Source organism: Lithobates pipiens, unplaced genomic scaffold (genome assembly GCF_037356315.1).
Source record: "Lithobates pipiens isolate NorthernLeopardFrog02 unplaced genomic scaffold, aLitPip1_a1.2 Scaffold_8, whole genome shotgun sequence".
Taxonomy (NCBI): Eukaryota; Metazoa; Chordata; class Amphibia; order Anura; family Ranidae; genus Lithobates; species Lithobates pipiens.
The window spans coordinates 571,954,063-571,967,075 of NW_027507903.1; the positions used below are offsets into that span (position 1 = coordinate 571,954,063).

General features: G+C 46.0%; 1 protein-coding gene and 1 non-coding gene across 2 annotated transcripts in view; one reads left to right on the plus strand and one right to left on the minus strand.

Moving 5' to 3' along the window:
- The window catches only part of PIN1 (peptidylprolyl cis/trans isomerase, NIMA-interacting 1), a 42,725-nt gene extending 30,494 nt beyond the window's left edge, over positions 1 to 12,231 (minus strand). The window contains exon 1 of the mRNA XM_077470175.1: positions 12,092 to 12,231. Within this exon, the coding sequence (XP_077326301.1) occupies positions 12,092 to 12,209 (118 nt within the window). The 5' untranslated portion in view covers positions 12,210 to 12,231. The remainder of the gene's footprint in view (positions 1 to 12,091) is intronic.
- Positions 12,232 to 12,434: 203 nt separating this feature from the next.
- TRNAE-CUC (transfer RNA glutamic acid (anticodon CUC)) lies at positions 12,435 to 12,506 on the plus strand. Its single transcript has one exon. It is a non-coding gene; the product is annotated as a tRNA-Glu (tRNA).
- Positions 12,507 to 13,013: the final 507 nt, after the last annotated feature.

Consider the following 13,013-nt stretch of genomic DNA (forward strand, 5'->3'; position numbering starts at 1 on the left):
TCTGTTTCAACCGCGGCGTCTGCCAGGTAGGCTACAGCCTTACCAATAACTTCCAACAAATCTGACACTTCCTTGGATTTATCATCACGTGCCACATGGTCCAATAACCTACCGACTCATGCCTCTGTGTTCCTGGCAATACAAGCGGAAGCCACTGCTGGACCCATAGCTGCAGCGTTTGACCTCCCAAGCTCATCTGATCCTGGATGTTTCCGGAATCTTCAAAGACGAGATCCGAACGCTTGGACACTTGCCTTAACGACGCATCCAAACGTGGGATCTTAAAGAATTTTTCTTCCTCCTCTGTCCTAAACTGACATCTACGCTTCCAGGCTTTTAGTTTAAAAACTTTGCGCTCTGGATCCTTCCACTCTCTTAGGATAATATCCTTAAGAGACTGGTGCACTGAAAAAGGGTTTTGCCTGAGGCTTTCTGAGTCCCCTGTACAGTTTATATTGTGTCGAGACCTAAGTAGCTGGCAACTGAATACCCTCAGAGGTATAGATAGCCTTGAGGAGACAGTCCTTGTCCTCTGTTGTGAAGAGATGGCCCCCGGGTCTAGATTCACACAGACTAAGTCCGAGTCCTCTCCCTCTTCATAAGAGTATTGGTCTGAGGCCCCCGCCTCTTCCTCATCAGAAAAGGGAGTTAACCCCTAAGACCCCTCAGTAAAACCTGTGGAGATCCCATCCTGATAAGGAGAGCTCTCCTTAACGGAGGGAGCCCTTGGCACTGAGCCCATCTCACATCTCAACAAAGCTTTGAATGACTGAAGAGTCATCAGCATCTCTGCCTGAAGCGCCCGGCATTCCTTCAAGTCACCCCCAAAGCTTCTCGCCCCATCGAGTCACTCGCCCCCTGGGGTGATCTCTGTTGCTGGCAGTTTCTGTCCATCCTCCTCCATCCCTTTAGCCGATCAGCCACCCTGGCAGGATCACTTACGGAACGGTTTGGGGGGGCACAGAACAACAGACTCCCACTCTGTAACCGGCTTTATGGCAAAAATGACGTCCCAAGAACGCTCCATCCACTTCCGGACATGCGCACTCCAGCACGAGGGACACCGCAGGCACAGTGGCATGCCCGGGAGCCGGCGCCGCGCCATCCAGACCCAGAAGTTGTGTTTGCAGCAGTGGCCTGAGCACAGCTCCCCCACCGTGGGATACACCAGCGGCCCCTCCTGACCATCTGCCACAGTCAGGTAGGAGGGGAGAGTAGGATACAAGGATACAAGGTCCATGGGGCTGTGGAGACTCTCACCGTGCCCACAACCACCAGTATCTCAGGGAGGGGAGAGGAAAACAAGGAAAGGGGGAAAAAAAAAAAAACCAACACACACCTCCATCGCTGCCATGCCCCCCTAAGAAAACATCTAACAGGAATGATCCCCCGTGGAAAGAGCAGAGCTCTGTCAGATTCTGCAGCCATCACTGACTGCTTTAATCTGACTTTCCAGGGGGAGACCTTGGTCCCAGACCTTAGTCTTTTAGGGAAAGAAAACAAAAAAAGGTTTCGCTGCCATCCTGTGGGAAACACAATCAACAACTGAGGGACAGAGGGAAGAGTGGCCTTTTAAACCTTGTTGATTGCGTTTCCTGTCAGGTGGGACTCATCATCTCAGGTGTGCCGTCCTGGAAGATAAGTGGAGAAATATTCATTTTTGTTGCAGGGGATGCTCGAAATCTGACTTGCATCTTAGGCAAATTAGGAAAATTGGTGAGCCAATCACACAAGCGGGAAATTATGTTCCTGGGGAGCGGTCAGTACATATTGTGTACAGACAGAACAACTCCATGTAGTCATATTGCATTTATAGAAAATTACAGCGGCTGCAGATTGGAAAGGTAATCTTTAATTACATTCAATTACAACAGGCCTTGTATTACACTTGTACATGCTATATTTCTTTGCTATCTCCCCCCCCCCCCCCCCACAAAAGTGGAGTTACCTTTTTTACAGCGATTAGTCTGTTGGGATTTGTCTCTACTAACTTTCCAATAGTTGCACACTCTCTGCAGAGCTGCTCAAGTTCAGTTAAATTTGATGGCGACTGTTTGCGGACTGCAGTCAAGTCATTCCACAGATTTTCAATGGGGTTTAAGTCTGAGCTCTGACTAGGTCATGCAAGGCATTCACTTTAATCTCCTTCAACCATTGGTTTAGCCAATAACCTTCTCAATGGCACACAAAGCCATTTGACTTTCAACTGTCATCAGTTACTGTCATTTTGATTAGCTCAGCATGAAAAGAGCTTTCCTACAGCATTTCAGTCCCTGGTAATACAACTAAAGCAATCAACTTTGGGTGGCAAGGCACTGTCAAAAGGTCTCCGAGACAAAGTTGTGGACAGGCGATCAGGTCAGGAGATGGATACAAAAACATTTCAAAGGCTTTATCAATGCCTACAAGCACAGTGAAGCCTATTATAAAGAAGTGGAACGTGTTTGGTACAACACAGACCCTCCCTGGATCAGGATGTTGGTCCAAACTGGATGAAAGAACCAGGGGGAAACTCATTAGAGAGGTTACCAAGAGGCCTACAACAGCTATGAAGCAGTTGCAGGAATTTATGAGAGTGGTTATTGTGTGCATGTGACAGAGCGGCACGATTCTGGGAAAAACGAGAATCATGATTCTTTTGCTTAGAATGAAGATCACGATTAGGGATGAGCCGAACACCCCCCTGTTCGGTTCGCACCAGAACCTGCGAACAGACCTAAACTTCGTGTGAACTTTAGAACCCTATTAAAGTCTATGGGACTCGAACGTTCACAATCTAAAGTGCTCATTTTAAAGGGTAATATGCAGGTTACTGTCCTAAAAAGTGTTTGGGGACCCGGGTCCTGCCCCAGGGGACATGGATCAATGCAAAAAAAAGTTTTAAAAACGGCCGTTTTTTCAGGAGCAGTGATTTTAATAATGATTAAAGTGAAACAATAAAAGTGTAATATTCCTTTAAATTTCGTAGCTGGGGGGTATCTATAGTATGCCTGTGAAGGGGCGCATGTTTCTGGTGCTTAGAACTGTCCCTGCACAAAGTGTCATTTGTGCAGGAAAAAAAGTCTTTTAAAATCGGCTATTGTCGGGTCCCGTAATACAGAGAACACTCAATGAGTGTTCTCTGCATTAGCCGACAATTCATTCATTCATTGATAAAAAAATAAATATAAAAAAAAAAGCGTGGGGGTTCCCCTAAATATCCATAACCAGACCCTTCAGGTCTGATATGGATATTAAGGGGAACCCCGCATCAAATTAAAAAAAAATTGACGTGGGGGTCCCCCTAAAAATCCATATCAGACTCTTTATCCGAGCACGCAACCTGGCAGGCCGCAGGAAAAGAGGGGGGGACGAGAGAGCAGTCCCCCCTCCCTCCTGAACCGTACCAGGCCACATACCCTCAACATTGGGAGGATGCTTTGGGGGTCTGTGACCCCTCAAAGCACCTTGTCCCCATGTTGATGTGGAGAAGGGCCTCATCCTCACAACCCTGGCCGTTGGTTGTGAGGGTCTGCGGGCGGGAGGCTTATCAGAATCTGGAAGCCCCCTTTAACAAGGGGACCCCCAGATCCCGGCCCCCCCCCGTTTGAAATGGTAAGGGGGTACAAAAGTACCCCTACCATTTCACAAAAAAAGTTTCAAAATGGTTAAATAAGACAAACACACTTTTGAAAAATTCCTTTATTAAAAAAAAAAAAAAAATAAATAAATAAATAAAGATTCCAGCGGTGCTAATCCACTCTTGCTATCCAGCGACGGGTCTCCGGGGTCCAGCGATGGATGATCATATCCATACATCCTTCTTCTGTCTCCACTCCGGAGACACTGCAGAGATCCCAGCGCTGACGTTTCTTATATTAGGAGGGCGGGGCCACCCGTCACCTGACCCCGCCCCTGGGGAACCCCTGGCTTCCCTCTCCAGCGTCAGAGGGGCAGGGGTCAGGTGACGGGTGGCCCCGCCCTCCTAATATAAGAAACGTCAGCGCTGGGATCTCTGCAGTGTCTCCGGAGTGGAGACAGAAGAAGGATGTATGGACAGCGCTGGACTGAGAGATCCCCCGTCGCTGGATATGATCATCCATCGCTGGACCCCGGAGATCCGTCGCTGGATAGCAAGAGTGGATTAGCACCGCTGGAATCTTTTTTATTTTTTTTATTTTTAATAAAGGAATTTTTCAAAAGTGTGTTTGTCTTATTTAACCATTTTGACACTTTCTTTGTGAAATGGTAGGGGTACTTTTGTACCCCCTTACCATTTCAAACAGGGGGGGGCCGGGATCTGGGGGTCCCCTTGTTAAAGGGGGCTTCCAGATTCTGATAAGCCCCCCGCCCGCAGACCCTCACAACCAACGGCCAGGGTTGTGAGGATGAGGCCCTTGTCCTCATCAACATGGGGACAAGGTGCTTTGAGGGGTCACAGACCCCCAAAGCATCCTCCCAATGTTGAGGGTATGCGTGCTCGGATAAAGGGTCTGATATGGATTTTTAGGGGGACCCCCACGTCAATTTTTTTTTTAATTTGACACGGGGTTCCCCTTAATATCCATGTCAGGCCTGAAGGGCCTGGTAATTGAATTTAGGGGAACCCCCACGCTTTTTTTTTTTTTTTTTTTTCTCTCTTTCATCAATGAATGAATGAATTGTCGGCTAATGCAGAGAACACTCATTGAGTGTTCTCTGTATTACGGGACCCGACAATAGCCGCAAGTGATTTTAAAAGACTTTTTTTCCTGCACAAATGACACTTTGTGCAGGGACAGTTCTAAGCACCAGAAACATGCGCCCCTTCACAGGCATACTATAGATACCCCCCAGCTACGAAATTTAAAGGAATATTACACTTTTATTGTTTCACTTTAATCATTATTAAAATCACTGCTCCTGAAAAAACGGCCGTTTTTAAAACTTTTTTTTGCATTGATCCATGTCCCCTGGGGCAGGACCCGGGTCCCCAAACACTTTTTAGAATAGTAACCTGCATATTACCCTTTAAAATTAGCACTTTAGATTTCTCCCATAGACTTGTATAGGGTGTTCCGGCTTTTCGAATTTGCTGCGAACAGCCCAAATTGTTCACTGTTCGCTGAACAGGCGAGCAGGCAATGTTCGAGTCGAACATGAGTTCGACTCGAACTCGAAGCTCATCCCTAATCACGATTCTCAAAAAACAGTTTTATTTGAAAAATTTACAGTCTGAGAACATTAAGTTATCAGAGCTTTGTTAGTTTAATGTTGTCCATTGATGTTTGCAGATATAGTAATGAATTTGCCTCGGTACAGAATAGATCTGCACATTTTATCCAAACACTTATTTGTTTAGCAGCGCCGTGGCATGGTTACACTGGCTGCCAATGACTCAATGGCGTTGCAAACCCTCTGGAGCCTTGTCCCATCTAGGTTACCTTCACTAGAATACTTAATCTGTGATCTTGCCTGTCTTTTATTACTGCTACTGTGTATAGCAGTGCGTACTCACACTGCTGTTTCCCGGCCACTGTACACGCCCACAACCAGGCAGCGGCACGCCACATCACACGCTCCAATGACCGACGTCAGTTCCGATATCCGCCATTTGCGTTCCACGCTGTTTACGTGGAACCGGCGACACTAAAAGAAAATCGCGGGTCACCCAGAACTTAGATCGCATGGGGGGGTGAATCGAGATCGCGATCGTTTCGCGATTAATCACGCACCTCTAGCATGTGACAATAATATCACAAATTCTCCACAAATGTGGCTTGTATGGGAGGGTTGCAAGAAAAAAAGCCACTCTTCAAAAAAAAGGCCACATGCAATCACAACTGAGCTACACCAAAATGCACCTTGAAGATTTTGAGGCCACATAGAAAAAGGAGTTATGGTCAGATGAAACCAAAATTGTACTATTTGCCACCAACACCAAATGATGTCAGGTGGATATCCAATACAGCTCACCAGCCCTATAACACCATTCTACAGTAGAGCATGGAGGTGGTAATATGCTGTTATGGGGATGTTTCTCTCGTCCGACATCCTCTTTGCTGCTCAGCCTGGCCGTCGATTGGCTGGAGTGGATGGATTGAAAGCAGCGCACTGGGGGGCGGGGCCGAGTGATACAGCGAGCGGCTATAGACGCCGGCTGTATCACGGCAGCGCACCCCCAAGTACTTCTCACCATGCGAGGGAGCTCACATGAACGTGAGAAGTACTTGCGGGGCGGGGAAGCAGAGACAGCCGCCGAGGGACCCCCTAAAGACCAGGTCTGGAGCCACTGTGCAAAACGAGCTGCACAGTGGAGGCAAGTATAACATGTTTGTTATTAAAAAAAATAAAATAATTCTCTTTACAACCCCTTTAAGCGCTTAAAGTGGCACTAAACCTTCCTATCGTTTTGCAGGGAAACATAAGCAGGAGGACCTTCTAGTCCTCTGCTGCTGGTTACAGCCTTTGGAATACAGAAAAAAGCAAAAACAAACCATTTTAAATTTTCATACTATATTATATATATATATATATATATATATATATATATATATATATATATATATACACAAATGATTATTTTTGGCAAAAACACGGTGTGGGCGGATTTCTGCCAGTTGCAGCCTGTATCTTAGAATAAGAGGTGACATCTCCATCAATCTATTTTACTTATTTTACTTATCTCACCGCATCCCCCCCTCCCCCCCCCAATTCCTTTTTTTTTACATTTTTCCTCCATCACATCAAGAAACACACCTAAAAATACAGACAAAATATTAGGGGGGGAAAAAAAACCTTCAATATCAGTTAAAACTCTACTTCCTCCTCTCCTACTTCTCTTAGCATTGGAGTCCCCAAAGGTCCTGTTCTTGGACCCCTACTATTCTCAATCTACACTTCAGCTTATAGCCTCCCATGGCATCCAATACCATTTCTAAGCTGATGACACCTAAATCTCGCTCTACCCCTCAACTCACATCAGTATCCTCACATATCACTAATTTACTAACAGACATCTGAATGGGTGACACCACTTATTCAAACTCAACCTGTCCAAGACTGAGCTCATATTTCCTCCATGTGCCTCTTTCCCTGATTTCTCGGTCAAGATTGATAGCACAACCATCAACCCGTCCCCGCATGCCAGGGTGCTAAGGGTAACTCCGAACTCTCCTTTCAGCCCCACATCCAAACCCTGTCCAAATCATAGCGCTTCAACATCTCTAGAATACTCCCTTTTCCAAACCAAGGGCACCACAAAGCAAATTCACTCCATAGTCATCTCACCTCAACTACTGCAACTCCCTTCTCATTGGTTTACCTTTACATAGACTACCCCCCCCCCCCCCCCCCTTCAGTCCATCATGAATGCTGCTGTCAGACTCATCCACCTTACCAACCATTCAGTGTCCTCCGCCCCTCTCTGCCAATCCCCCCCACCGGCTTCCACTGACCCAACAAATTAAAGTCAAAATACTAATAACTTTCAAAGCCACCTACATCACTAATCTAGTCTCAGAATACCAAACCAATAATCCTCTTCAGTCCTTCTACTGTCTAGTTTCCTTGTCACCTCCTCCTGAGCGTCTCCCATCCTATGAAACTCCCTACTCCAATCTGTCCAACTATCTCCTAATCTATCCATCTTTAGACGATCCCTGAACACCCTTCTTTTTAACCACTTGTGAACTGCCCACAGTACATATACTGCAGCAGGGTGGCTGCTTTGCACCAGATCATGTACCTACGTGATCTGATACTTCCAGGTCTGGGGCATACACGCGAACTGCCGGCCCACTCCAATCGCAGACAGACTCGATGTCCGCAGGCCACTGCCATTTATTTAGTACACAGGCTGAACGGCAGTCTATGTAAACAAGGCAGATTGCCATTCTGTTAGTAGGGAAGGCATTGATCCTGTGCTCCTGCAAAGCAGACAAACAGATCTATGCCTTCCCTTAGTACAGGGGTCTCAAATTGGCGGCCCTCCAGCTGTTCCGAAACTACAAGTCCCATCATGCCTCTGCCTGAGGGAGTCAAGCTTTGTAACTGTCAGCCTAGCAATGCCTTGTGAGACTTGTAGTTACGCAACAGCTGGAGGGCCGCCAGTTTGAGACCCCGGCACTAGTAGAAGCACCTCCACCACAGTGAGCAAGCACTAGCTAGGCACACAATTAACCCTTTGATCGCCCCTGATGTTAACCCCTTCCCAGCCAATGTCATTAGTACAGTGATAGTATATATATATATATATATTTTTTTTTTTTTTTAAGCACTAATCACTATATTGTGTCACTGGTCTCCAAAAAGCGCCAGATTTGTTCAATATCGCAGTCCCACTACAAGTCGCTGATCGCCACCTAACCTTTGCACAATCAATATACACTTATTGGGGTTTTTGGTTTCCAAAAAATATGTAAATACATATTGGCCTAAATAGATGAAGAAATTAGATTTGTTACTTTATTGGATAGGTTTTTTTTCCCCAAAATGGTCTGTTTTTGTTTATAGAGGTGATCAAATGCCATAAAAAAATAAAGGCTATTTGTGGGAGAAAAAAAGGACATTAATTGTATTTGGGTACAACATCACATGACCGCGCAATTGTCAGTTAAAGTAACGCAGTGCCATATATCTAAAAAAAAAAAATGGCCTGTCATGAAGGGGGTAAATCTTGCGAGGGGGTAATGAAGCCTATCCTGCTTTTAAAAGGCAGAAAGTTTTTTTTATCACAATGCAGTCTATGCATTAAGATAAAAACCTTTGTGTAGCAGCCACCCCAGCCTCCAATTATTTACCTGAGCCCATCTCTCTCCAGAGATGTCCACGAGTATATAAGCCACCCGGGACACTCCTGATTGGCTAAGACACAGCAGTGGTGCCATTGGCTTCCACGGCTGTTGATCATAGTTGGTCAGCCAATCAGCAGGGCCAGGTTGGGGCTCTGAGTTTGAATGAATACACGGAGCTGTGACTCCGCTCGGGTGCCCCCATAGGAAGCTGCTGGCTGTGGAGGCACTCAATAGGATGGAGGAGCCAGGAGCAGCAAAAAGGGACTCAAGAAAAGGAGGATCCAGGCTGCTCTGTGCAAAACCAACTGCAAAGAAGAGGCAAGTATAACTTTTTTAAAAGCTAGCAGCTACAAATACTGCAGCTGATAACTTTTAATAGACACTTAACTGTCCAAGGTGCCCACGATGTCGGCAGCCGAAGAGGATCAATGGCTCAGCGATCGGCTGCTGCCGCCATTCTCGGTGGGGAATCAGGAAGTGAAGCGTTGCGCATCCCAACTGGTCCCCGCTCTGTTCTTGGGGGAGGGGGGGTCCGAAAAGCATAGGTTGCATTTTTGCGTGAACCTCCGCTTTAATAACAAAACGACTTTACAATCACTTTAACCACTGAAGGACCGGGTCAATTTTTTTTTTTTTTTTTTACACTTACAGTGTAAAGTTAAAATCAAGTTTTTTTTTTCGCTAGAAAATTACTTAAAACCCCCAAACATTATATATGTATTTTTCAGACACCCTAGAGAATAAAATGGAGATAGTTTACAATACTTTATGTTGCACCGTATTTGCGCAGCGGTCTTACAAACGCAACTTTTTTGGGGAAAAAATACACTTTTTTAAAAGAATAAGGAAACAGTAAAGTTGGTTTGTTTATATTGTGAAAGATTATGTTACGCCGAGTAAATTGATACCCAACATGTCATGCTTTAAAATTGCGCCCACTTGTGGAATGGCGACAAACTTTAAACCTTAAAAATCTCCATAGGCGACCTTTAAAAAATTCTACAGGTTACCAGTTTTGAGTTAGGAGGTCTAAGGCTAGAATAATTGCTCTCCAACGATGCCGGTGATACCTCACGTATGGTTTGAGCACTGTTTACATATGCGTTTGCTTCTGTGTATGAGCTCGGCGGGACATGGCGCTTAAAAAAAAAAAATCTTATTTAAAACGTTTTATTTTTAAACTGTCCCTTTACAAAAAAAAAAAAAAAGTTTGGATCACTTTTATTCCTCTTACAAGGAATGTAAACATCTCTTATAATAGAAAAAAGCAAGACAGGTCCTCTTAAATGAGATCTGGGGATCAAAAAGACATCAGATCTCACATTCACACTTAAAGGGGTTGGAAACCTACGTGGTTTTCACCTGGCAGTGATCATAGAATGCATTAAGGTGAGAAAACATTTACCTTTACAACCCCTTTAACTGAACCCTAGAACTTGACCCACAGTGATGCGCTGTCTGTCTGCCTGGTGCTCTCAGCTCTTGATTGGATTGATTGATAGCAGCACAGCCATTAACTCCTGCTGCTGTCGATCAAATCCAATGACGCAAGCGCCGGGGCCAAGTCCTGCATTCAGCCTCTATGGATACCGAATGCTGGACCTGGAAGCGCGTCTGCAAGGTAACCCCCTCAGGAGAGCGCTCCTCCTAGGGGGGTTATTTGATGCGAGGAGGAGCCGCTGAGGGAGCCCAGAAGAGCAGTTTCGGGTCCTCTCTGTGCAAAACGAGCTGCACAGTGGAGGCAAGTATAGTTTTTTTTTGTTTTTTTATACAAACAAACCTTTACCAAGTGCAATATAAAAAATAAAAATAAAAATAAAAGGTATTTTTCTCAATAAGAAAAAAAAAAAAAAAAAAAAAAAAAAACTCTTCAGATCTCATATTTAGACTTAAATTCAAAACAAAAATAAAATTAAACTGTCATTTAAAAAAAAAAAAAAAAAAAGTGCCTTTAAGAGGTATGCTATGGTATGGAGACAGGTGGAGGCCCATCTTCCCCTCACTCGTCTCCATACCCAGCCACGGATAGGACCCGATCGCCTCGGCTCCAGTAAGCCCCGGCGTGGGGGGGTTATGTGTGGTGTGGCACCTCTCCCACCACCGATAACTGATCTTACGGCGAATCCGCTGCAGAGACCCCCATTACTGTAAACAAAACCGCTGGTTCTAAAGGATACCTCGGTTGTGGCAGCAGCTGCTACCATTTCCAAGATATCCATCTTCAAACTTTCAACGTATATGTACAGGAGCCGGTCGGTAAGTGGCTAAGACTATTGGGGCAGAAGTGACGTTTGACTTTGTTTTTAACGTTATGGAGTGGAGTGGAGCCCCATCTTTCACTCACTCGGCATCCAGCCTCAGAGGGGACAACATCGGACCGTCTCCGCCACTACCGACGGCTCATGTAAGCGCCCAGTAAAAGTAATCTCACGCTGAATCTGCTGTAGATACTTTTTATTTTGTATTATTTATTATTATTATTTTTTTTTAAAGTTCCGGGGCTATGGCAGTAATCTGCTGCCAGAACAGTATTCAACGTCAAAATAGCGACATATGACGATGACGGCGGGCGGTGCGGGAGTGGATAATACACTGCGTTTTTACTTTTTCCACAGCCCATCCCCCCAGCTGCTACCTTTTGTATCACCTGACCCTCCTGCTTAGAGTGTAAGGACCCTCTGATCCCTCCTGTATTGAATTATATTGTAACTGTAACTGCCCTCCTGTTGTAAAGCACTGCGCAGTCTGCTGCCGTTATATAGAGCCTGAAAAATAATAATAATAATCTCAGGAAGGTGCTGAATAGGGCAGCCAGGTAAGAATTCATAAACTCAGGAGGACACTCCTATCAAAGCCTTCTTGGAATCCCCCCTCCCGGGCACTGTGGTTGATCCCAACTGTCCCCCTGTCCTGTAGTGTCAGAGGGGCTGGTGGAAGGAACCTCGGTGCCCCGGGGGGGGGGAAGATACCACCATATGACACAACACTCACCATCCCCCAGTCAGGTGACTGGTAGATGTGGGATGTGACACACACAGGGCCTTTTTATTCTCCATTAGGAATTCCCCCCATGCAGTCATGGTGTCCTGACCACACAGGCCGGTACACCGAGTCCTTCCATCCCTCACACACACTACAAATCCCAATCGTTATATACGGATCGCCCCCCTCACGTCTCTTGCCCCAGGTGGTAACGTTAGCTTTAAAGATGGATCCATCCCCTCCCCCCTCCAGCGCTCAGCCACCCTCCACATCCCAGTAAGCCCGATAACGTCCTCAGCCCTGAGCACAACGGAACCGGCGTGTCTCTCAACCCTTCCCCCCCGCTCCTTGTTTACCGGAGCTGCGGCTCATCCGCTTCTCCCACCCGGGTGCCAGCTTCTCCTGATCCGCCATCTTCAAGTCCTGCGTCAGGCTCGGCTCCTCCCCTTGTGACGCCGCCGTTGGTTCGCCCATCGCTACTGGACGAACGTTGCGACGAGACGGCGGACGACGCAAGCGCACGTACGAGGGACCCGCCTCCGACGTCAAGGCGGAGAAGACAGAAGAATCCCGCGCGGGAGAGGGATGCGTCCAATCAGACGGCAGAAAACGAGACAGGGGCGTGGTTGGGTGCGTGCGGCGTTTAGCTGATTTATACTGTTGGATGCTGGATATTGGGTTGAATTTAGCGCAGCAAGTTCCCTGGTGGTCTAGTGGTTAGGATTCGGCGCTCTCACCGCCGCGGCCCGGGTTCGATTCCCGGTCAGGGAAGCTGTATTTTATTTTTTTGGGAGGTCTTGTCTTTTTTTTTTATAAATGTGTTAGCACTGGTTTGTAAATAAAAGGCAGACGTGACACTTTTATACTTATAGTAGCCTATTGCAAATGTCTAGTCTCCTCTGAGGTAGAGGAACCTAGACCGCCCAATTAAACCGCCAAATTTCAATGACTGTTGATCCCGCCAGACTTCTCCATAGATCCCAAATGTCCCTCTGTCCCTCTTTCCTCCTCATTTGTCTCTCATTTTGGTCTGATCTATATAGTTGTATATAAAATGCACTTTTTATCCATCAAAAAGTGTTTTCCAGCGCTCAACCTTTTTATCTGATTTCTACATTTCTGCATTTGTAAATTTCAAAAGCCAATATAAAGGAAGAGTAGTGGTAAAAAAAAGCACTTGTGGGTTTAATTAATACTTTTTGTACAAGTTCCCTTTAACCGCTTCAATCAATATTTAATTCATTTCCATCCACTTCAATACGGGGCACTGTCACCCCC